General features: G+C 34.1%; 1 protein-coding gene across 8 annotated transcripts in view; it reads left to right on the top strand.

The window, feature by feature from the left end:
* Window positions 1–10,146: 10,146 nt before the first annotated feature.
* Window positions 10,147–25,283, top strand: part of LOC145279947 (follistatin-related protein 3-like) — a 221,894-nt gene continuing 206,757 nt past the window's right edge. Inside the window, exons 1-2 of one of the 8 annotated variants that reach the window (XM_080131551.1) lie at window positions 10,147–10,962; window positions 11,895–12,496. In XM_080131551.1, the coding sequence (XP_079987677.1) occupies window positions 12,256–12,496 (241 nt within the window). In that variant the 5' untranslated portion in view covers window positions 10,147–10,962; window positions 11,895–12,255. Of the gene's footprint in view, window positions 10,970–11,123; window positions 11,399–11,894; window positions 12,497–25,283 lie in introns of those variants that run through there. The other 7 variants (XM_080131545.1, XM_080131546.1, XM_080131550.1 and 4 more) reach the window with 7 other exon arrangements.

Below are 25,283 nucleotides of genomic sequence, written 5' to 3'. Positions count from 1 at the left end.
TTTAGAAATAACCAACTCGTTCCACCGATAAGACTCCTGTTAACGCTTTCACTCGAACAACTGAGATGAAGCTATGATTCTCCAATCCGTTTATTGCTGTCTGCGATTATCAATCCAAGATTCTGACTGTTTATGGCGTTTCTACAGAATTGGGACGAGATTTTGTAGTAGATAAATGGAGTTTTCAGATTTAAAAAAAAACAAAAAAAAAAAACAATGGTTTAAAATGATTTTTTTTTTTTTTTACAATTCTAATCAGTTACAATGGTAGATTCTAAATTACGCAGTCAAAATTATCTGAATATTACTGAATTATTAAACAAAACAACTTGAATCGTGTTAGCAGGTGAAAAATTACCGCCATCTTGTTTAAATCAAAACGGAAAATTACCCCCCCTTTGGAATTCTCCTGTGTCTTACGATCGTTTTCATCAACTTCTATTTTATCTTTTCTTTAATAAATAAATTTCTACCTGATCGATTTTCGTAATTTTTGGATATAATCATCTTAAAAATACGAGGAATACGTACATACCATTGTTTTCATGTGAAAGTCAGTATTACGATTTCCGAAATTTCGTCCCAATAGTGTAGAAGCGCATTTTTTTTTTATTCCGGGAGAGATCATATAGCGCCGACCCTGTTACTTAAAGGGCTTCTCCTTACTTTGTCCAGTGACTTTTGTTCATTTTTACCATTATTCTCTTACGAAGAAAACTTTGATACAATTTTGAACTCTAACTATACTGCGGATTATCCTGTGGATTGCCCACTAATGTCTTAGTGTGTAATGTTATTTGGAAAATTTATTTTCCTTAGCTATTCAACAGCATCAGAATGGGTAGGAGAGGTCAGTTTTTCTTGCTGGGGTGTCCCTTTGGCTGTCTGTTCCCTTGTGACACCATCATCATCATCATCATCATCATCATTGCCATCTCCTGTTTTGGCGTGTGGTGGGGCAGTGTAGCAGTCGGTTAAAGCAGAGGAGGAATCTGAGCGCTGATTGGTTGTTTGGGGATAGTTCCATGATTTCCTTCCAGACGAAATGTCATATTTTTCCCCCCTGAACTCCATCTGTATAAATAAGAGACGTTAAAAGTTTCGAGCGGTTTCGGTCTGAAGAAAAGAAAGTGCTTTTGGTTGTCCCCGGCGGTTAATGAGTGAAAACTTTTCTTTTTTTGAAGGAAAGAATTGAAAGAAAAGAATTCCCTTTTCACGGAAAAGCGATTTCTGTTTTGAATTGAGGAAGATTGCAAGGTCTTATTGATAAGAACGAGAAATCCCAGGAGGGGAAAAAAAAGTTTAGCTTGGAGATGTTTGAAAAGAGAAGAATTCCCTTTTTATAGAAAAAGGAAAAGTTATTAAAAAAATAAAAATAAACTTCTTACATATAACTTTTTGGAGTAAGAAAATCCAAGAACTTGTTCTTCTAAAAGTTTTATATTTTTTAAAGTTTTCAAAGAAACAGAAACACAGAGAAGTGGACATTCGAAGAAAGTTTCAAGAAAGATAATATCTATCTTTGCACTCCACTATTACATAAAAGGAACTCTATGTGTGTGTTTGTGTGTGTATGTGTTTGTGTATGTGTGTGTATATGTGTGTGTATGTGTGTGTGTTTGTGTGTGTATATGTGTGTGTATGTGTGTGTTTGTGTGTGTTTGTATGTGTATGTGCGTGAGAGAAAGAGAGAGAGAGAGAGAGAGAGAGAGAGAGAGAGAGAGTTCCCAATGGAATCGAAAACGGCTGAGTCGATTTTTATGAAATTTCACACGAAAGTACTTTAGGTGCCCGAATTTGTATCGAAATGTCTTTGAGAAATATCGATAATCGAGATAATCGAAATAATCCGATGAAAGATTTCGGCCAAAGTTAACACCTTACACAGCCTAACATCAAAAGTGCATTCGAGAAGTTTTATTACCACACAAGCTGAAAGGCCTGGCATTTCAAGTCAACAGTAGATTCTTTGATATGACAGGAGCGCGTTCGAAATAAATATTTCTGTTTAAATCACAATTTCACCACGACACTTGACTTTTTCGTTTTAAACTTAAATTAAAGCTATTATCACCGCACAAGCAGTAAGGCCAGGCATATAAAATCAATAGTAGGTTTTTAGATATGATAAGAGCATGTTCGAAATGAATATTTCTGTTTAGAGCACAATTGAAGCATGATGATTAACTTTTGCATTTGAAACTTTAATTCAAGCCATTATATGTAAAAAATCTTTAAAATAATTTTATAAAATCAACAGTAGATTCTCTACAGTGCAATGTAGACTACAATATTTTGTGGACTAATTCACTCTGATGAAACATGTGAAGCATCCTCCCGGTGCACCAACTAGAGCAGGTAATCAATCAATTTGATTGAAAAAATGTATCATTTCGCCGATTTTGATGACAATAGAAATATGGGAGTGTGAAACATTTGTTGATCATCATTCAATCCCGGGCAACGTCTGATCTCCCTGCTAGTTTTATGATGATCTTTTTTTTTTCTGCGTGTCGCTTCCTTTTCAGCGTTATTCAAGTAATATTGGTTTTATTTGGTTGAAAAGCAAGACTAGTAGTTTTCGGTTTTGTTTTTTTTTATATAACAGTATAGTTTTGACGATAGACTAATTTTTATCGCTTGAGGCGATCACTTTTTTTATTTTTTTAAGAATTGTTCCTTATACAGAAGCCTCGTTTTTAAGTACTCACTTTTTTTTTTTTTTTTTTTTTTTTTTTTACTTGTTTTCAAGTTGTTACTTAAAGCTACCATTCGTCCATGCATGGAATATTGTTACCACATCTGAGCTGGTGCATCTACCACTAATCTTTCCCTCTTGGATAAGGTCCAAAAAATAGTCATCAATCTAATATATCCCACTTTGTCAACTAAGCTCCAACCCCTGTCCATCGCCGCAATGTTGCATCTCTGTTCGTGTTTTACAAGTATTTTATTAAGATGTGTTCTGATGAACTCGTTACACTTGTGCCCTCTCGACGTGCATATCCTCAACAAACTCGCTTAGCAGCAAAATCACGCCCCTTCACTGCTGAGGTCCCTAAATGCCAGAAAGCTTTCTACTTTAATAATTTCTTCCCTTGAATGGCTAGACTTTGGAATTCCCTTTCTGCTACCTGCTTCCCTGACTGTACTGATATGCAGAAGTTTAAATGTAACGTAAATCAACATCTTGTTAATCTTTCCTAGGCATGGTCTCAAGTAGATCCTTACGTCCAAGTGGCGATATGCCTTGTTGGGGGGTGAACGTGAGTATAAAAACAAATAATTTTAAAAACGCGCTTTAGGAAGTAAAAGCAATAATTCATATTCATAAAACTGGATTTAATTACTTCCTGATTGTAGTTTATTAGTTGCGCCTTTTTATTGCTCATTATTTCTACTTTTTTATTATTATCTTTTTTTATTATCTTTTTTATTATCATTTTTTATTATCATATTTTATTATCATTTTTTTATTATCATTTTTTATTATCATATTTTATTATCATTTTTTTATTATCATTTTTTATTATCATATTTTATTATCATTTTATTATCATTTTTTATTGTTTTTTATTATCATTTTTTATTATCATTTTTTTTATTATTATCTTTTTATTATTACCTTTTTTATTACAATTTTTATTATAATCTTTTTAATATTATTTTTATTATCTTTTTACTATCTTTTATTATTATTTTTATTATTATTATTATTATTATTATTATTATTATTATTACTACTACTACTACTATAACTATTACTATTCTTTCATTATTACCTTTTATATTATAATCTTTTTATCTTTTTTATAATTATTTTTTATTATTATGTTTTTATTTTATCTTTTTATTATTATCTTTTATTATTATTACCTTTTTATTATTTATTATTATTTTGTATTATCTTATTTATCATTATTTTTTATAATTATCTTTTATCATTATTTTTTATTATCTTTGTTATTATTATCTTTATATCATTATCTTTTATTATTATTATATTTTTTATCATTTATTATTATTTATCATTATTTTTTATAATTATCTTATTTATCATTATTTTTTTTAATTATCTTTTTATTATTTTTATTTTATTATCTTTTATCATTATTTTTTATTATCTTTTTTATCATTATCTTTTTATCATTAACTTTTTCATTTTTATCTTTTTTTACTTATTATTTCTATTCATCTAATACTAATTTGGTGACAACTCTACAGTTACGTAACATTCTTTCTCAATTTTTTTTTTTTAACATTTGTTACGGTCTTTTAACCCAATCCTAACTTAACCATAACTGGCAGCCACACGGACTTAGGGTAAGTGATTAAAATATGTTCCTATTTCTGTGCATTCTAACGAGGGCAAAATTAATTAAGATTTTAATGTTGGGCAAATTTAACTCCCCAAAAGGGAGCACACCGCATTTTATACAAAAATAAAAGATTTTTCACCAAAGATGAATTATGATAACGATACGGAAATTTCATCATTTGAAACTCCGCCTTTTCTCATAAACAGATATATTGGCGCTTCTACAGAATTCGGACGAGATTTTGTAATCGATAAATGGAGTTTTCAGATAAAAAACAATCGTTTAAACTGATTTATTTTTTCAATTCTAATAAGTCCAAATCGCATGAAAAAACAACGCGAATTCTTAGTGAATTAGTTGAAATTGAAAAGAAACTGATTAGTTCTCTTCAAAAATCACGCGAAAATGACGAGTACAAAGCTGTTGGTGCTATAAAGCGCAACCCTAAATATTTCTACAATTATGCCAAGAAATTCTCAAGTATTAAGTCAGCGATAGGTCCTCTCATTAATCATGCCGGGCAATTAACCGCTTATAGTGCTGAAATGGTCGGTTTACTTGCTGATCAATACGAATCGGTTTTCAGTAAGCCCATTAGACCAATACCGTCCAAACCTGAACCTGAACCAGATGACGACACTAAACCAATGCTTACTGATGTTACGTTAACACAAAGAGACCTGACCGACGCGATAGATGAACTCAGAGCCAACTCTGCGGCAGGTCCCGACCGTTTACCAGCGCTACTCCTTAAGGAATGTAAAAAGCAGCTGGCTAAGCCACTATTCATATTATGGAGGGCATCACTGGACAAAGGGATAGTCCCAGCCGACTCTAAGCGCGCTAACATTATCCCAATATACAAAGGTGACGGTCGATCTCTCCCCAAGCAATATCGACCAGTGGCACTAACATCCCACATTACAAAAGTATTCGAAAAGGTCCTTCGAAAGTACTTGGTGGAATTCCACAACAACCACAGTCTGTTCAATCCAGGGCAGCATGGATTCAGAACCGGAAGATCCTGCTTAAGTCAGCTTCTAATCCATCATGATAGGATCATTAATACTATAGACAATGAATGTAATGTCGACGTGATATACCTAGACTTTGCAAAGGCGTTCGACAAAGTGGACTTTGCAGTAACCATCGAAAAGCTCCAACATCTTGGAATTGGAGGTAAATTGATCCTATGGATTAAATCATTCCTAACAGATCGCTACCAGACAGTTGTAGTAAATGGCTCTGCATCTCCCCCGACCAAAGTGCTATCTGGCGTTCCCCAAGGTTCAGTACTTGGTCCGCTGCTGTTCCTCGTACTAATCGGCGACATAGACGAAAAAGTCAAATCGTCTTTCGTTTCAAGTTTTGCCGATGACACCAGGATTGGCAGGAAAATAAAAGATTCTTCTGATGTACAAGCTCTCCAAGATGATCTAGACGCTATCTACCAATGGGCGGATGACAACAATATGCAGTTTAACTCCGGAAAATTCGAGTGTATCAAATACGGTAGAAGGAAGGACCTGAGAGAAGCATCTAAGTACTCGACCCAAGACGGGAAGCTAATTAAAACCAAAGATACTGTGTGCGATCTGGGAGTAACGTTGGATTCTGATGGTACATTCACCTCCCAGATCGACAAAGTTTGTTCAACTATACGGAGCCTTTCCAGTTGGATTCAACGTACTTTCAAAACGAGACAAAAAAACCTAATGCTGACACTCTGGAAGTCGCTGGTGTTGCCGCACATTGATTACTATTGTCAGCTGTGGACTCCGGACAGAAAAGGTCATATTCAAGCATTAGAGGCCATCCAGAAGTCGTTTCTAAGAAAGATAACTGGTTATAGTCAATTGAATTATTGGCAACTGCTGGATGCGTTGAATATCAAATCGATTCAACGCAGGCAAGATATTCAATCATCTATACCTGGCGTATGATGGAGAACCAGGTGCCCAACGCTGGTATACAGCACCATATCTCAAAACGTGGCAGAAGGGGTGTGGTACCACCCCTAACCAGTGCCAGGGACAACTGGATCCGACGGCTCAGGGAATCGAGTTTAAATTCCCGGGGTCCTACGCTCTTCAATTGCCTGCCACGTAACATCAGAGAGATCACGAACTGCAAAACAGAATCGTTCAAGTCGGCGCTGGATACCTGGCTGAAGTCTGTACCAGACGAACCTCAGATCCCCGGTTATACCGCTATGAGACGCAGTGAATCCAATAGCTTACGCCACATGCTTGTCTGTGTAAAGAGGGACAGCGAAACGGTGCAGCGGTCTATTGATTCGACACCGCCTATACCGTCCCAACTGGAGGCCGCTTGCCGCAGTGACCTTGGAGGGCTCTGACCGCCGAAAGACATCACACAAATCACACACAAAAAAAGTTACAATGGTAGCTTCCAACTTATGAAGTCAAAATTACCTGAACATTACAGAATTATTAAACAAAACAACTTGAATCGTGTTAGCAGGTGAAAATTGCCGCTATCTTGTTTCAATCAAAACGGAAATTTGCCCCCCCTTTGGAATTCTCCTGTGTCTTACGATCGTTTTCATCAAATTCTATTTTTTCTTTTCTTTAATAAATAAATTTCTACCTGATCGATTTTCGTAATTTTTGGATATAATCATCTTTAAATATACGAGGAATACGTAGATGCCATTGTTTTCATGTGAAAGTCAGTATTACGATTTCCGAAATTTCGTCCCAATAGTGTAGAAGCGTCGATATATTATTATACCAAGGTATTCTTTGCTTTATTAGATGTTGGTCTTTTTCTTTTCTATTTCTTGCTTGTATTAATATGTATGTAAGTAAATATTTATTATTGAACTTCAAACCTGGGTTATCTCGTGTGATTTCACAATTGTCTGCCGGATGTCTTCCAGCTTTCACCGGCGTTTTGAATTGGACAACACTTCTCGTGTGCGCTTTTTTTTTTTTTTTTTTTTTTTTTTTTTTAGTAAAAAGGAAAACATTTATGCTCTGCTTGGTTTATTTTCGTAATTTTTGGATATTAGGTTGACAAGAAGGTTCTTGTGTAATTTTTAATTTTAATTTCAAATGATGTATTTACAAATAAGTTTTCGTTATAATACTTTACTTTATATATCATTTTAAATGGCGTTTTTCGCTTTATCTAATCATTTAAATCACAATCGTTTTAAAACAATTATGTCTTCTTTTCAGAACGTTGAATACAAGATGGGGGGAAAAAAAGCAAATTCACACAATATTTTTTTTTTAATTTCAATTCAAGCTAGGCCGAAAAGCTGCTGAAACAGTTCGCGATATCAACGAAGCGTTTAGTCCAGTAACCACTACTGAACGCACCGCACAATGGCGGTTTAAAAAATTTCGTGGCGGCGACGAGCGTCTTGAAGATGATGAGCGTAATGCTCGGCCATCGGATTAAGAGCTAAGCCAATCTACAGATTCAGAACTGCTCGAGAACTTGCTTCTGAATTAGACGTAACGTATACGACGATTTCCAACCACTTTAGAGAGATTGGAAAGACAACAAAAAATGATAAATAGGTGCCTCATGAATTGAACGACAATCAAAAGAAACATCGTTATGAAGTGTTATCTTCCATTGTTTTACGCAACAAGAAAGACCTGTTCCTCAATCAGCTTGTGATTTGCGATGAAAAGTGGGTTCTTTACGACAACCAGCGACGTTCAGCTCAGTGGTTAGACGCCGACGAAGCTCCACGACACTTCCCGAAATCAGAATTGCGCCAAAGGGTCATGCTGACTGTTTGGTGGTCTGCGACCAGTCTCATCCATTACAGGTTTTTTTTTATGCAGGCAAAACAATTACGGTGAAGTACTGTCAACAAATGGATGAAATGCATCAGAAACTTTGACAACAACACCCAGCATTAGTCAACAGAAAAGGCCCAATTCTCCTCCACGACAATGCCCTGCCACATGTTACTTAAACCGACCCTGCAGAAATTGAACAAATTGGGCTACAAAACTGCCTCATCCGTCATACTCTCCAGACCTCTCACCTACCGACGACCCTTTTTCAAGCATCTTGACAACCTTCTGCCTGAGAAATGCTCCAAAAACCTAAACGATATCAAAAACGTCTTCAGCGACTTTATCGCCACCAGAACGCAAGATTTTTACATTACTGTTATAGATACACTTGTTTTGCGTTGGCAAAAATGTATTGATTCTGATGGTGCTTATTTCGATCAATAAATTTTTGTTTGATCCGAGAAATGTTCATCTGAATTTAAAAGTTAAAAGCCGCAAGAACTTTCTTGTCAACCTGATATTTTCGGCATAACAATTAAGTACATAATATTGATTTTGATTAAAACGACATTTAAAAAAAATCGATATGTCGCTCTCTCTTAACAAACGCCACACCTTCCACAGAATCACTCACCCCCACAAACACATACACACAAAATGAGATTCGCCCTTTTTTAAGCGATTACGTGTGAACACCTCGAAAAACTTAGCAGAAAGATAAAAACAAATATTTTAGAATTTAGAGTAGAGGTCAGTTTCATATATGAATTTAATGTAAAATGATTCCTAAATTCTATGGCTTTTTTTTTTTTTTTTTTTTTTTTTTAGCTTTTTAGGGCAATTAACCAATTTTTTTTATTAATAATACTAAGTCCGGGCAGCAAAGTCATAACGCCAAATTCCCTTTAAAAAAAATAGTTCCCTCCCCACTCCCAGAAAATGCACAGGGTTTATCTCCCATGTCGAAATAAATGTTTGGTTAGGCGTATAAAACATTAAAATAGCTCGAAAATGGGGGATACATTTTTATGTTAAATTTATATATGAAACTGATCCCCCACTTTAAACTCTAAATTAATTGTTTTCTTTGTAGGGGCATCTTTCCACTAGGTTTTTCCGACTGGTCACATGTAATCGTCTAAAAAAGTAGAATCACATTTCTTGGGGATGGGGTGTGGCAGTTAGAAAAAGGGTACTTTGGATTAAAACAAAAATAAAAAGTAGCCTTACTCTAGAAAGGTTTATTGACAAATGTGTAGTTTAGCGGCGTAAATTATTTGACAGTTAAGAAGTTATAGAAACTATTTTTATATAAGACATTATTAGACCCTAAGGCTGAAAGAAAACTCGAAAAAATTTCATTTTTATTATTTTTTTCAACATTTTTTATTAAACTAAATGTACGACAATCGAGGCCGCCATATTGATTTTAAAATTTAGCCTTTCTAGGGTTTGACAGATTGGCCTTTTTAAGGCCAAATTTGGCCTTTTTTACGCTTCAGAAACTGTTTTGGCCCCCACTTTATAATGAAAGAGCGTCAAAAAGGGCAAATTTGACCTTAAAAAAGACCAATTTGTCAAACCCTAGAAAGGCCAAATTTTAAAAACAATATAGTGGCCTCGATTGTCGTACATTTAGTCTAATAAAAAAATATTGAAAAAAATAATAAAAATGAAATTTTGGGGGGTTTTATTTCAGTCTTAGGATCTAATAATGTGTTTTATATAGAAAATAGTTTATCAAATAATTTACGCTGCTAAACTACACATTTGCCGATTTCTTCTTTACTGACCGAGGACAAAAAATTTTTTTTTTAAAGTGTGGTATAACAGATACTATACTTTGATGTTTATTTGCAGAAAAAAATTTTTTTTATTTACATTTAAAACAAATTAGACATAAGGTCATAAAAAAAAATGTAGAGAAAAGAGGGGCCGTTAATCAATCATACTTGGTCCAAAGTGATTGTCGTGGTGTGTATTTACTACGCCAGCCATTTGTAAACAATCTCATATACGCCGTCTGGCGGCAGACAAGCGGCACTACTGATCTGTGCAAAAAAAAAAAATAGTAACACCTCTTTTCTTATTTCGAACTGAAGAGAAAGAAAACGTCTACCCTACTCGTAACTAGAATTATCTCAGTCACCAAAGTACCACATTTACTCTAGGAACTGCCAATATTATTCCCAAATTTGTTGAAAATTTAATTTTTCAAAAATGATATTTACACCTGTTCGGAGTCAAAAAAGCCAAGAAAGAAATTGTCGGTGTATAGTGTTTAACTCCCCTCCCTCCCTCTACTCTGCAGAAGGTTTGACACAAGGTCAGGAAAGGTTTTCAAAAGTCAGTGCACAGTGCAGTAGTGCACTAGGCTAACTGCACTCTGGCCTACAAAAAATGCCTGAGCAACTCAATCGGCATTTCCCGGTAGGGGTGCTTATGGTGATGAAACAACAAGTGCCCCCCTTTCTCAGAGAGGCGGTAACGCCTGGGATTGCACAGAATATTGTTGGTCTGTAGTGTAGTGTACGCAGGAAAAAAAAAAAAGGGAACAATTAAATGTACCGCCTCCAATTTTATGTCAGCCAATCAGAAGGCTCGAAACTTAATCAATGAGTATAAAGTGGGCTTGTTTAATCTTATCATTTTTTTTTTCTTTGCTGCTCTCACTCCCTGTACGTACCAGCTGATCGAAACGCACGCATTTGTCACAAGCTGCTTGCAGCTGGATACTGAACTGTTAACTCGAAACTTATGGCTTGAATTTCGTCACATACATCACGCAAAAAAATGTTGAATTAACGAATAATGCTCTTGCAAAGAAGACAGACGAGTTAACAAATGTATGGATGTTTAAAGTAAGTGGTGAGTTATTTAGTTTTTAAGTCCTGAGTGAACAAGACGAAAAACTGTTTATAAAAAAAAAAAAACAGAAATAAACTTTTATTTCTTCTTGTTTCAATTAAGGAGGAGATAATACCGTGGACTGTGCAAATAACACGATGGGTACTATCCCCCCATTCCATCCCATCCCACCCCCCACCCCCGAAAGATGAGCTGAAATCTGCGACTGTCCTTAAAGTTGGCTACTGCTACTACTGGTTAGATTTTTCATTATCGCAACGACGCAACTCTCAAATTATTGTCGCTACGTTTTTTCTTTAAGTACGACCATTAATCGGCCTTTTTTTTTTTTTTTTTATTTAGCTTATGTGGAAAACATAAGACTCCGTTAGATTTGAAAATCGAGCAGTCTAGATTGTCATCAGCTCCGAGGAAGGACTCCCTTAAATAGTAATGTGTTTTAACTTAATTTTGTAATGATGTCTGTCCTACTACAAAAATTGTAAATTTTACATTCTAACTGAAGAGATTATTTTGATGACAGTGAATACACATAAAATAACTAATGCACACACACGTGTGTGTCTCGTTAGAATACATGACTAATAAATTGAGTGCTAAATTATTGCCTCTACCTATATAGAGCAGCCCGATGTTGTACTTATGCAGTTTACGGACCGTGCTGAAATAACGTTATTTAGAAAACCATTTTAACATGGAGAGGGGTACTTTATTCTGTACTTCTACCGAAAAATGTAATCAAAAGATATCATAGAAATTGAATTTAACTTGAAAACCGTATCTTAAAAAAAAAATAGCAAGTTCCGTAAACTCTATAAGCACTTATTTATTTATTTATATAAGCTATTTATGTATGAAAAAAATTATAATTGTCTTTTAAACTTAGCATTAATTTTTTTTTTTTTTTTTTTTTTCTCTCTATTAGCACCAGATTTCTACAACGAGAGAACGAGACCCAACCGAAGGACGCCATCATCAATCCTCCCCTGCGACCGAAGTTTAGAGGGGACGGTAGAATTTGGAACTGCCTCCTCTCTTCGCACTAACACTTCTTTTCCTTCTTCTTCGTTGCTCGGGACGACGGAAGTATTGTTGCTGGGGGGGAAAAAACCAGGATATCCGCTCTTTCGTGTGTTATGAGCGAAGATGGATGGCGAATGAAGCCGGCGGCCTTCTTCTTTCCAAACCGCATCTGCACGCGTTTTTTTTTTTTTTTTTGTAAGCAAAGTTGAGCGTTGTTAGCGAACGGGGCCTGCTCGACAGACTTCCCTCCACACGAGAGGAAGATGTCTACGTCCACCGTCGTTGCGTTGACCTTTCAACTTCAGTTGCTACTATTGTTCTTTTTTATCCCTGTCCACTCGTCCGGACATACCTTGTCCAGGGTGTGTGAATTGAAATGCAAAAACTGCCCGCAGTTGCAATTCTGCACGGGCGAGGTGGTCAAAGACCACTGTGGATGTTGCCAAATGTGTTCTTCGGACCTTTATCAGCCTCATGTCCGCTTAACTCCTCTTCCGAATCAAAGTGAGTATTTTCAAACTCTAAAACTGCTTTGCTTTTTGTTTGGTTGTTTTTTGTTTGTTTGTTTGGGTGCTAATGCACTTACTGATCCAGTGATATCCACGCTATTTTTTAAATCGTATTTCCAAGTTTAATAAGAGTTTTATGGGGTTTTTTTTATTCAATTGTAAGGTTAAAGTACAGAATAGGTACAAAACACCCTCCCCATGTTAAGAATGGCTTTTTAAATAATAACGTTATTATTTCACCACGGATCAATAAGTTCATGACTGCATGAGTACTTTTTTGTTCCTACCCTTTTGTCACGTAATAGTTTTAATATATAAAAATATTCCGGTGCTTATGCATACTGCGTTTTTTTTTTGTTTTTTTTTTAGTGTTTTCAAGTTAAATTCAGTTTCCTTATTAAATTGTTAGGTGAAAGTACAAAACAGTTACAAAGCATCCTACCCTTCTCAGGTTAAGAATGGGTTTCTAAATAATGACGTTATTTTAGCGCGGTAACATAGATGCACAAATACCAATATTCCTAGTCGAAATTTTCAATGTGGCTTGTAAGACTGACCCGGTTGTACATTTAAAAAAAAAAAAAACCCAAAGCAAACCGACAGAACGGGACAGAATAACTAAAAAAAAAAAAAAAAAAAAAAAAAAAACGATCGTAAAATACTTATTTTATCTTATTTTTTTTTTTTTTTTTTTTTTGGTACTAGTGCAGAGTGATCCGGACGTAAATGTTATTTAAAAAGCCATTCTTAACATGGGGAGGGTGTTTTTTTTTTTTGTTTTTTTTTTTTTTTGTACCTATTCTATTCTTCAACCTTACAATTGAATAAAAAAACTTTAATTAAACTTGGAAATACGATTTTTAAAAAAAGCGCGGATCACTCTCTGCACTAGCACCATTTTTTAATGCACTTTTGTTACCGTGCTGAAATAACGTTATTTAGAAAGCCATTCTTAACATGTGGAGGGTTTTTTTTTTTTTTTTTTTTTTTTTTTAAACTATTTTGTACTTAACAATTTAAGATATCGTAAAACTTGAATTTAACTTAAATACTATTTTTAAAAATAGCACGGTAACAAAAGTACGTAAAGCAGTGAAAGCACCGTTATTTTTTTTTTTTTTTTTTTTTGTTTGTTTGTTTTTTACGCTCGTTCGTGTCTTGACACAAGACTAGCAAAAATACAAAACGTAAACTCCTAATAGGTATCCACAGAATTGTAGTACTTAGCGTTCTGAGTTCTATCTACGAAGAATCCAGAGTCCGTTCTGGAAATGGTTGAAACAGTTAACTTTTCTTTAAATATTTTTTTTTTATTTATGGATTAACACCCTCTGCTAGATACCTCTGTAGTATAAACACCTCCAACCACCCCATGTTAAGAACGGCTTTCGGAATAACCCCCTCCCCATGTTAGGAACGGATTTCGAGGTGAGGGATGTTTATTCCGAAAGCCGTTTTTAATATGGGAAGGTTGGGGTGTTTAATACGCTGGAGCACGTTTTCCGAAATTTTTTTTTAGAATTAAGCGTGAAGTTTTGCAAAATTTAATGTAAAGTGATCCATCTTCGGGCCATTCTAGCGTTTTAGGCCAATTGACAAACTTTATTTTATTTGCTATGAGAGATAAATACTTTCCATTTTGGGGGAGGGGGTACTTTTTCCGTGTGGTTTTGTATCTTTACTACTTAGATTTAGGAATGGTGGGGGGGGGGGAATTGGTTAACCGTCTCAAAAAGGTAACTTTCTTTATCCGCAAAGTTTTTCAGGATATTCACACATAATCGTCTTTAAGTAGACTATTCTTTGAATGAGAAGGTAAATCTACAAACGTACCCTTGAAAGAAAGGAAAAACTTACTTAACCCTTCACATGTGTTATGAACCCTTTTGCACTATTTTCGATTTTCAAATCGTATCCCCCCCCCCCCGTCGATACTCTGGGATGGCTCGGTAAATACTGAATTTCCCTGGATAGTCGTTCTTTATAATAACCAGTTTGTTTTTTGTTTTGTTTTTTTGTTTTTTCTGTAATAATTTTAAACTTGGGAGGGAGGGGATTATCGGTTATCATCTATTTTTAAATGCGTTTTAACGAAAGTAAGTTTACAACTTTAAACTTAACATTTTTGCATTGGCATCTCGAACTTAGGGTTAGTATTAGGTTTAACGAAGTGTATGTTTAATTTTTTTAATTGCAACCCCTCTCTTTCTGATGACTTCTATTCGATTAACGATTCTTAATAAACGACGGAAATTTAATATTTCAGAGGGAAGCCGAGTCATCAAAAGAATTTTCACGTTTAAAGTATGTGTGAGGTTATGTTTTTTGGGGAGGGGAGGTAAACCAGCTTGACTTGGTGAAAAAGAAATCCGTCTTTAACAAATAAATGTTACCAAAGGCAAGATAAGTTACTTTTCTACCTAACTGGATAAGGTTTTAGTGTTTTTATTTATTTAGGTACGGGCAAAATGAATGCCGCTGCCTGCGCTGCTCAAAATGTATAAACATCTCCCTTTACTTAAAATTAAAAATTCACCAAAAATCAGTAAACTAACCAATTTTAATGAAATTTTCAGTATTTATCAAATAATGATCGCGGAATAGAGTGAACTAATTATTTTTTTATTTAAATCTTCGTGAAAATTTTTTTTTTTTTTTTTTTTTAATCAAAAAAAAAACTTTAGTAAAGTTATGGTTTTCAGTAGTAAATAAAAACCGCGAGAATTTATTTTTTTTTTTTTTATATAAATAAAGCATCATAATTTGTAACAAAATAAAATAATTTTTACAGGAACATTACAAAAAAAAATCCCCTGAAGTCCGTATTTAATGAATTCGATATAACTCGAAGAAAAAATTTATTTCTCGAACTACCAATATTATCATTGAATTAAGCATTATTTAATATTTCCACAAAAAATTATTACAAATTTTTTTTTTTTTTTTTTTTACGCTTACATTTTTAACGTAATATTTACATGTAAGATTCTAATATTTCCATTGCACGCAAGAACGTATAATTATCAACGTAAAATAATGTTCATATAATCTTGGAAAATAAAGTAAAAAAAAAAAAAATTAAATTGAAAAACAGGAACATAGAAAAATAATTTAATTAAAAAATGGTAAAAATTATACGAACGTTCCATGTGGGTAAGTACGGATGTACAGAGTTTAAAAGAAAACCAGTTTGTTTTGTCCACCCTCCTCCTTTTCGTAAACATTATGATAAATTTTAACATAAGTCTGTAGTTTTTCAGTGTAATTTTTTCAATGATTATAAATTGTTTTCTTAATCAATTGTAATTTCTGTGTTAATATTAATAAATAATGGTGCTAACTTTTTTTTTTTTTTTCAAAGAATAAATTGTCAGTTGGTTGTTGGTGGTTTTACGGCATATCAACCCTTTTCAGGTTATTTAATGCCGAATCCAAAGATTTTGAAGAAAGATTTTTTAATAGAATATATTTGATTTTTGCAAGTCAGTTTCTATTTAACCCATATTTGGGACTCTAACAGGTACTACCACTCCGGGTCAGTGGACCTGGGAGCAATGGCAATTAAAGGGTGGCTCCACACTCCCCAAAGCCCGCAAGCTGGAGCCCGGCCTCACCACTGGATATAGTTTATGGTCATATCCAGGACCTAAATTGTCAGTAATTAATGAATTTAATTAACTTTTATGCATTTTTTAAATGAAGGAAGGAGGGTCTGCGACTCAAGCCGAAATGTTAAATAAAGACATTATCTAATTTGTCTTTCCATACATATTTGAATTTTGCCGCCAGAGGTTTTATGGATACGATGATGAACAATGTTCGTTCCTACCAGTGATACATTTTTGGATAATTATTACTTTTTTTTAGTAAAAGTTAAGTACATTCATTGTATTAATCCATTATCTTAAGACTTTAACTTAATACTTAACTTGGAAATAATTCCAGAAAACTTATTTTTCTTGCAAGAAAAATGTAAACGCGATTTTTGTCATAAAATTTTACCTGAAATCTAGGGTTTTTCAGATTTGAGATAAAATTATTCCATGTATTTTTTATTTCACACACTTTTTTTTTCTTTGAGAAATTAATTTTAAACTAATCTTTCAAATACAATAAAAAAGGTACTCGAAAAATTAAAAAAAAATTATGATTAACCGGCGTTAAAAAACATGCCCCCCCCCCCGCCGTCTATCGAAGCAGCCATTTATTGCCCGTACCTATTTAATGTAAAATGTTTGTTCGGTTCGAAAAACGAGTAATGTTGACGCTGCCAGAGAACAAGAAAAGATGATCGCGATGTCTTTGAAAACTCGATAATCACTTCAAAATAAGTAAAACATGGTGGTATGAACCCACCCAATTAATGTTACCATGACAGCACGGTTGCATAAGTACCGTTCATTTATTTTATTTTACTAATCCAAAGTGCTTAGCAGTTCAGAAATCGTCATTAAAAATTCGTGGTAAACACTGGAATATTTTAGACTTACTGTCTTTCGAAGCTTATAATTTCTTGAAAAATCTAATTCAAACTCTAATTTTTTTTTTTAATTAAAGAAGCAAAGATCAAAATTAAAAAAAAATAACAGGTTTAATAGCAAATTATGCATTATTTGTTTTGTTTTTTTAATCGGTTTTCTTTAAAAAAAAAAATTAAAAGAAAATCAACGAAATTTTACTTCGATTATAAAAAAAATATAAATTCCAAAAAAAAACACTTACCTATAAAAAATTCTTTTCAATGAGTACTTCCATTGTTCATTGTTAAGAATTTATCCATATTTATACTTATATTCCATGTTCTTTTTAAATAAAATACGTTTTTAAACAAGGATTTAAAAAAAAAAAAAAAAAAAAAAGTGAACTCAGATTTTTTTTTTCACTTTTCAAATAAAGGGAGACAAATATCTGTTCTTCACGTTTATTTTCCGTTGACTTCTAAGGAACATAATTAATGTCTCTTTCTATTGCGTGCTGTAAACCAAAATTAGTATTTTGGGGCCTCCGAATCTAAAAAATGAATACATTCACTTATAAGTTTTTGCCGTTAAACAAACAAAAGTCTACCGATTTTTTTTTATTCTCGTAATGAAATACATGAGTTTCTGATATATTTTAATACTTCTTTATCGAGTGATTTTTTTTTTAATATCTAAAAAAGAAAACATTGAATGAAATAGAAAAAATTGTCGTAAGCGTCTGATATTTACTTGACATTCTAAGCATAACATAAGCTTCCACCAAAAAAAAGATCAACGTGGTTTTTAAAAAAACAGGTTTTAAACTTTGGACTTTACAGGTGAATTTCCAAAAAACACTTCTCTTGTTTTAAATTAGAATATTTTATTTATTGATCTTTTATCTTCAATTTGTGATATATAAAACTTTGAGTAAATTATTTAAATTTTAATAGGCATTTCAAAATGGGGGGGGGATTAAAAAAATACGTTTGTCTAAAATATATTTGGTTTATTGGAAAGAGCATAAAATTGACCCTGAAAATATTGTAAAAATTGAACCAATTGAAAAATTCGTAGATTTAAGTTTAAAAATTGAAAAATATTTAACTCGTAAAATTCAATTGATTTCATTACCTAAAAAAAATGGCTGCATGAAGGCGCGCCGGCACTTTGTAAACACTGGGTTTTTTGGGGGGGTTTTTTAATTAAAAATATTTCTATTTTTTAAACCACTTTAATAGTTTATTTTGGAAGTATGTTCCATAAAGAAAATAAATAACCCACTTTAAAAAGAGAAATTACGAGTTTTTTTTTTTTGTTTGTTTTTTTATTTTATTCGCAGTTTTGTGTTAGGCGTGTCAAAAATTCCCCGAAAATTCTGATACACCTCGTGCTTCTTTTGAGGAGCTGAATTTTCTCGCATTAAAAAAAAACTACTTTGTGTTTAAATCTGTCCTCGCAGAGAAGAAAAGCTACCCATAACGACCGAATGTGACGCGGTGATAAGTTAGAAAATACCCGGGCGTACGTCGGCTGTTTTCTTGATTATTGTATTTATTTGCTTCCCCACCAAAGCAAATTAGGCACAAGGCCGTTTTTAATGTGGGGTAGGCAAAAAGGGGGCACTCTGGTTACCAAAAATAATTGTCCCAGTATAGTTTCCCCACGATTGACTGGTACAAATTATCTTAAGTGCAGCTGCAGCACCTGCAGACAAGATACTACACTTTGATCCCGGCCCAAAGGACAAGAACAACAGAAAAAAGGCAAGCTTTTTAAAACAAATTAAGTACCGTGCGAAGTACGAACGAAAATAATTTCAAGTTGTATAAAAAAAAATATTCGGCAATATACTACTAGAGAACACAATATTATGAGGTGTAAATTTGTAATATTTAAAATCCGGTTATATTTTTTTTTTTTTTTTTTTTTTTAATTTGAAGGAATATTGATTTTAATTAAATACTATTTTATCAAAAAAAAATCTGAAAAAAAAACTGCTATATTTTAAATCGTGTGTGTGTAAAAATTAAAATAAACTGTACTTTTGCATTACACGGGCGTTGCCATTGTTAGGGGGGGGCGATAACTCCAATTCTTGGTCAAATAACACGGCCAATAAGATGCGTTTTTTGTTGTTGTTTTTTTTTTGGGGGGGGTGCTTTTTCTTTTTTCTTAACATAAAAATATTTGAAAACCAAAACTGTTTTCGTATAGAAATGTATCAATATATAATTGTAAATACATTGGGTTTGTATGGATATATTTTTAGTGCTTTTATTGATTGTAACATGTTTATTCAGCTCGAAAAACAGTGTTTACCGATGTATTGGAAAATTTAAAATGGCGCCTGAATCTCTTTGACACGGTAAGTTTGGGAAAAGGAGTTAAAAATTAAAAAAATATGCAAATACTATTAAAAACCCACCGAATATATGTCAGCATATGTCGCGGTAACATATATTGAGCGAGTTTTTAACCGCATTTTGACTAGTTTTTTTTATTTATAACTCTTTTTCCCCAAACTTACCGTGTCAAAGAGAGATTCGGTAGTCGTTTTAAATTTTCCACTACATCGGTAAACACTGTTTTTCTAGCTGAATAAACATGTTACAATCAATAAAAACACTAAAAACATATCCAGTTAGGTAGAAAATTAACTTATCTTGCCTTTATAACATTTATTTGTAATATATTTGTTTGTTTGTTTGTTTTTTTGTTGTTTTTTGACAACTTTTTCGAATCTGTGTTCAGTAATACAAACCCAAAACATTTATTGAAAAGTCTGCGTAAGAAAATAAAATTTTAAAACAATTTTTGAATTAAAGCAACATTGGATTTTTTCGCGAACAGTTTAATAATTTAAATGAAACGGTTTTCGAATTGAAGCAACATTGGCTTTTTGGGTTGGGGAGGGGGGGACGAAACATTTTTTAAAGTAAAATTGTCACTTCAATAATTTACGACTTTAAAAATAACATTTACTAAATATCAAAATAAATTCGTATGAATCTGGGCAATTCTATTCCTGGCATTAGTTTCCCAAATCGAGTACTTGCAAGAAAAACCATGTGAAAGTTGCCAACATCCATAAGTGAATGTTGTGCTATGGAAGGAACTAAATTTTAACTGTTACATATGACCACACCACCGTAAATCTATTTACATTGTCTGTGATATAGCACACCCAGATCAGTCCGTGTCGTTAACTACTTAACCACCATTATCTATCAAACAGTGAGAGTCAGAATAAAAACCAGGAAGTCAAAATATTGAGTTAAATTTTTACTTGGATTCCACTTCAATATTTTCTTTTAAAATGACAACATTTATAGGTTTTCAGGTATGCTGAAAACGAATATTGCATTTGTTGGCGGAAAATTTAAATGCCGTATTCGTTTTCAGCATACCCGAAAACCCGCAAGTCATTTAAAGGGTGATTAAGATGGAAACCAAGTAAAAATTTACCTTATTTGATACTTCTACAGAATTGGAACCGAATTGGGTCGTTCATTTTTTTTTTTTTTTTTCTTTCTTTCTTTCTAACCTGAAACAAACCCGGTTAAACCCGCAGTTTAATGGTGTGAACTATATCTGGTCGTGCTCTTTGCCCAAACCAGTCTGACTCTCTCTCTCTCCAGATTTCCCTGTCTTCCATCAGCTGCCTCAGATCTTCAGGAACACAGTTGGCGTCGTGTGCCATTTGCTGGATGTACGTGGATCTAGGTCATCCTATGCTCGTGCGCCCGTGCCGTGGAGTCCACAGCATGATCTGAACGGATAAACAGAAGTAACGATTTACTCAAAAACAGTAAAGAAACAAGTATATTAAGATTCTGTTTACATATGTACTAGCAGGGTGACCCGACGTTGCCTGGGATTGAATGATGATCAACGAATGTTCTACGCTCCCATATTTTTATTGTCATCAAAATCGATGAAATAACCCATTTTTCAATCAAATCAATTGGTTGCCTGCTCTAATTAGGGGCCCATCGCAGTGCACCTGGAGGAAGCTTTATATGACTCCCGCAGTGACTTAGTCCACAATATATTGTAGTCTACATCGCACTGTAAAGAACCTACTGTTGATTTTTATTAAATAAAAAATTCTATATATAATGGCTTGCATTAGTTTAAAATGCAAAAGTCAAGTATCATGCTTCAATTGTGCTCTAAGCAGAAAATCATTTCGAACGCGCTCGTGTTATATTTATGTCAAGCCTTTCGGCTTGTGTGGTAATAAAACTCAAATACATTTGTGATGTTAGGCTGTGTAAGGTGTTAACTTTGGTCAAAATCGTCTGTTCATTCTTTCATCGAATTATTTCGATTATCGATACTTCTCGGAGATGCTACGATACAAAACCTATCCAAGAACACTGGCAGGCACATAAAGTACCTTCGTGTGAAATTTCATAAAAATCGACCCAGCCGTTGTCAAGTTCATGCAGAAATAACTAACACACACACACATACAGTTCCTTTTATATGATGGGTATATGTACATGTGGGTGTATATAATTTAAAAAATACTGGCTATCTTGATAATTTTAGGTTGCATTTCGAAACGTAAATAACATTAAAAACTATTAAAACATTTCGTTTGATGTTACCAGAGGTTGTATTTTAGTTTCCAAATGACGTCACCTTTTTGGTGGCCATGTTATGTTCCGAAATGCAACCTGCAATTGTCAAGATTTTCCAAAATACTTTTATGCATTCTTTAAGGCACTTGTGCGTTTTAACGTTTGTTTGCGTTCTGTCCACGGCAAGGGAGGAGTTTACAAAGCTTACCCCCTCCCCTATTAAGAATAACTTATTAAAATTTGCGCGGGGGGAGGGGGTGTTAAAGTGCATAATTAAATATCAAAATTGCAGCTTTATTATGAAATCTGCCATTTATTCAGCTTATGCCTTATGTTGTGCATATCTTTTCGTTTTGGTAAAGGTTTATCCTTACTCCCTAAGCTTTTGCTAGTATGGTTCTAGTTTTAAGACAGTTAACAAAATATTTTGGACACCAACCCTAAGTTTGAGTGGCACATAAGTTCGTTTACAAAAGATATATATATATATATATATATATATATATACTTGTTTATTGTTATATAAACATGCTCACATCCCGCTGCTACAAATAGCCACTTGTTTCAATCAAACAACAGATATGATCAGGCAGCGACTTGACTATTCAAAAGTTCAATGAATAATCTTATAAGCTTATTCATTGAACTTTTGAATAGTCAAGTCGCTGCCTGATCATATCTGTTGTTTGATTGAAACAAGTGGCTATTTGTAGCAGCGGGATGTGAGCATGTTTATATAACAATAAACAAGTATTATCAGCTCTTTTTATTGAGCACTATCTAACAACCTCGTTGAATTCATTAGTCCATTACTTTTGAATATAAAAAAACCCGAGTATATATATATATATATATCGTTTCTTGTGATGAAAAGTTACCGGCCAATTTGGAAATTTAAAAATAAACAAAATTTTTTTTTTTTTTTTTTTTACTGAGTGTAGTTTAACCCCTAAAATAATTCAGTCTTTTTTCTTTTACGTTTAAACAGTTTTAATAATTATATGCAAAGAAGGAATTAAAATATAGGATTTTAGAGTGGGTGATCACTTTCCTATGTAAATTTAACATAAAATGAGCACTCACTTCATAGCCCGTCAGTGATCAACAAGACGTGTAATCGTTCAGTTTCCAATTTTTGAAAGAGGAAACTGATTCAGACTGAAAAGTAAAATGTTTCTACGCGTTCCTAAATTATTATAATCTAAATTAACCCTAACGCCCATCATGCACAAAATAAAATTTCCCCCCCAAACATTGAAAAAAAAGTGAAATTTTGCGGTATCTTTTGTTGGGTATTTTGCAGTTATAGAAAAAGCGAAAAGGTGTCACCGTGATATTTATTGGGTGGGTTTCTACCAGTATTTTCAATTTTTGATTGATTATCGGGATTCCCAAGGTGATCGTCTACTATCTTTTCTCTAACAGAAGATTCAGCAATTTTTATTTTTCAAAGTAAAACGCTTCAAAATAAGTAAAACCACTAAAAACTTATCTTGCCTTTGATAACTTTTTTTTTTTCATTTTTTTTTTTTTTTTTTTTTTTTTTTTTTTTTTAACATTGTGGGGGTGGGGGGGAAATTATTCTGACGGTAAAGGTGATTACCAAATGATTGCGTAAGCTTCGAGGGTTGCATAGGATGCCCTATGCGACCCCCCCCACACACACACACTCTGGGGTCGAGTAACAAAGTAAGGTAACATGGAGAGCAACGAGTAATTAAAGTTGTGCCAATCGTTCGCCAGTACACACCATAAACACCACTGTCCACTAGTCAGAGGCACTTTCCTTTTATAACAAACTAGCATGGGTGCCCGGCGTTTCTCGGGTGTTTGGAGGTGTGCGTTGAGCAAAAAAAAAAAAAAAAAAGTGGTAATAGGCAGGCAGGCTCGAACCCATACCAGCGAAGGAGGAAAAGAATGTGAAAAAAAAACATAATATCTTTGCCATTGCATCCATCGCCAAACCAGAAGTGGCGAAGGTTTAAATTAAGGGTAGTCAATCGGAAAGAAGGGATGATTTTTTAAAATATCGGCGAAAAAACGACTCCCCCTTGAAGACAAGTGCCCAGTTGGACATGAAGGAATTAATGTTTTTAGCCATTTTTTCGATATTTGTCGTCTGAAGGGTCGTGCTTCAAAGTGATACCAATCTCGTGAAAATCGGTCGCCTTTGTCGAAAATTTTAGGCAGACATACATACATACATTTAAACAGACAGGCGAGATTTATATTATAGAAAAAGATTCATGCTTCCTACTGCTCCTTGAAGCCTAAGACTTGTCCTCTTAAACACTCAGATTGAAATTCTGTCCCTGAAGCCTGTGCCACAAACGTAAGCAATTGTCTATATTACAAAATGCCTAAACATAAATTTGAAGCTCACAGTATTAATGCTGGTATGCCTCTTGGATCCATCCTGCATCCAACTCTCTTCCTGACTTTCATAGACCTCCCAAATCACATTTCTCATTCTTTCGACATTTATGCAGACGCTACCATCTACAGCAACATTTCAAAAGCCAATAAAGATCAGGATCTTGTAGATTCTCTCTCTCCTCCTCCGACCTGGAGTGTGTAATACAATGGGGTAAAAAAAAATGGCTAGTTACCTTTAATGCATCCAAAAACCAAACTTGTCGTTTCACCACAAATGCTCAGATGTCCGCTTTGTTCCAGTTGAAACAAATAATGTTCGTCTTGAAGCACCCAGCTTCGACAAGCTTCTGGGACTGACCTTTATCTTGAACCTGAAAGGGAAAACTTGCATCAGATCCGTTGCTAAAATCACTTGAAAGATGGGATTTTTCTACCACTCCAGAAGCATCTCACTCTAGATGCAATCTTCTATCTGTACAAGAGTCAAACACGGTCTAAGATGGATTATTGTTGCCACATCTGGGGTGGAGCCCTAAAAAGCACCATATCCTATGTTGATAAATCTTTAAAATTTAGTGGGCGGTGACATTTTCGCCTCCCTATTCCCTCTTTATCATTATTTTCATGGCAAGTGCTCGACTGAGCTTCAATCTATGGTCCCCGCTCACCAAACTTTCGCAAGAAACACTCGTCTAGCTGAAAACACTATCAATAATTCCCCCCACTCTTTATCTGTGCCTAAACCTAAACGTAGATTCCATGAGCAAAGCTTCTTTCTTAGAACTGCACGCCTGTGGAAGTGTCTTCCGTTTTCCTGCCTTCCAGCTCACTACAATATGGTTGTCTTCAAGTCCAACGTAAACAAGTTCTTGATGAGTTGTTCCGCTTAAGTTAACAAATTTACCGAACTTCCATTACTAACGATTACTATATTGTCCAATTGACTTCTGTACACTCTCAAACCTTATCCTCGAGTGGCCTCTGGGCCTTGATAAGTGGTCATGCCTATGGAAAAAAAGAAAAGAGACGTTGCAAGTCTGTTTCTGCTGTTATGATACGAAACAAAAGTGTGTGAAGAAGAAAAAAAGTTGTGGTAGGCAGGCAGGCAGGCTTGAACCTGAAGCCTTGACGCAAAGGTGGAAAAGAAAGTAAAAGAAAATGACATTTTACCGCTCGGCCAGAAAGGGGAAAGGATCGAAAATTGTTCTAATTTAGCGATTAAAAAGTAGACATGCAGAAAGTGAAAGTGAATGAGTTCATGTAGTCAAAGAAATGAAATCACGCATTTAAGTTTGGCTGTAAGCCAGTTACGCTTTCAGCTTTCTGGGGGGAAACCAGCTCCCTTAAAGAGGGGGAG

This window comes from Euprymna scolopes, chromosome 7 (genome assembly GCF_053919585.1).
Source record: "Euprymna scolopes isolate OS-2025 chromosome 7, ASM5391958v1, whole genome shotgun sequence".
Lineage (NCBI taxonomy): Eukaryota > Metazoa > Mollusca > Cephalopoda > Sepiida > Sepiolidae > Euprymna > Euprymna scolopes.
This window is presented reverse-complemented; position numbering and strand designations above follow the sequence as displayed.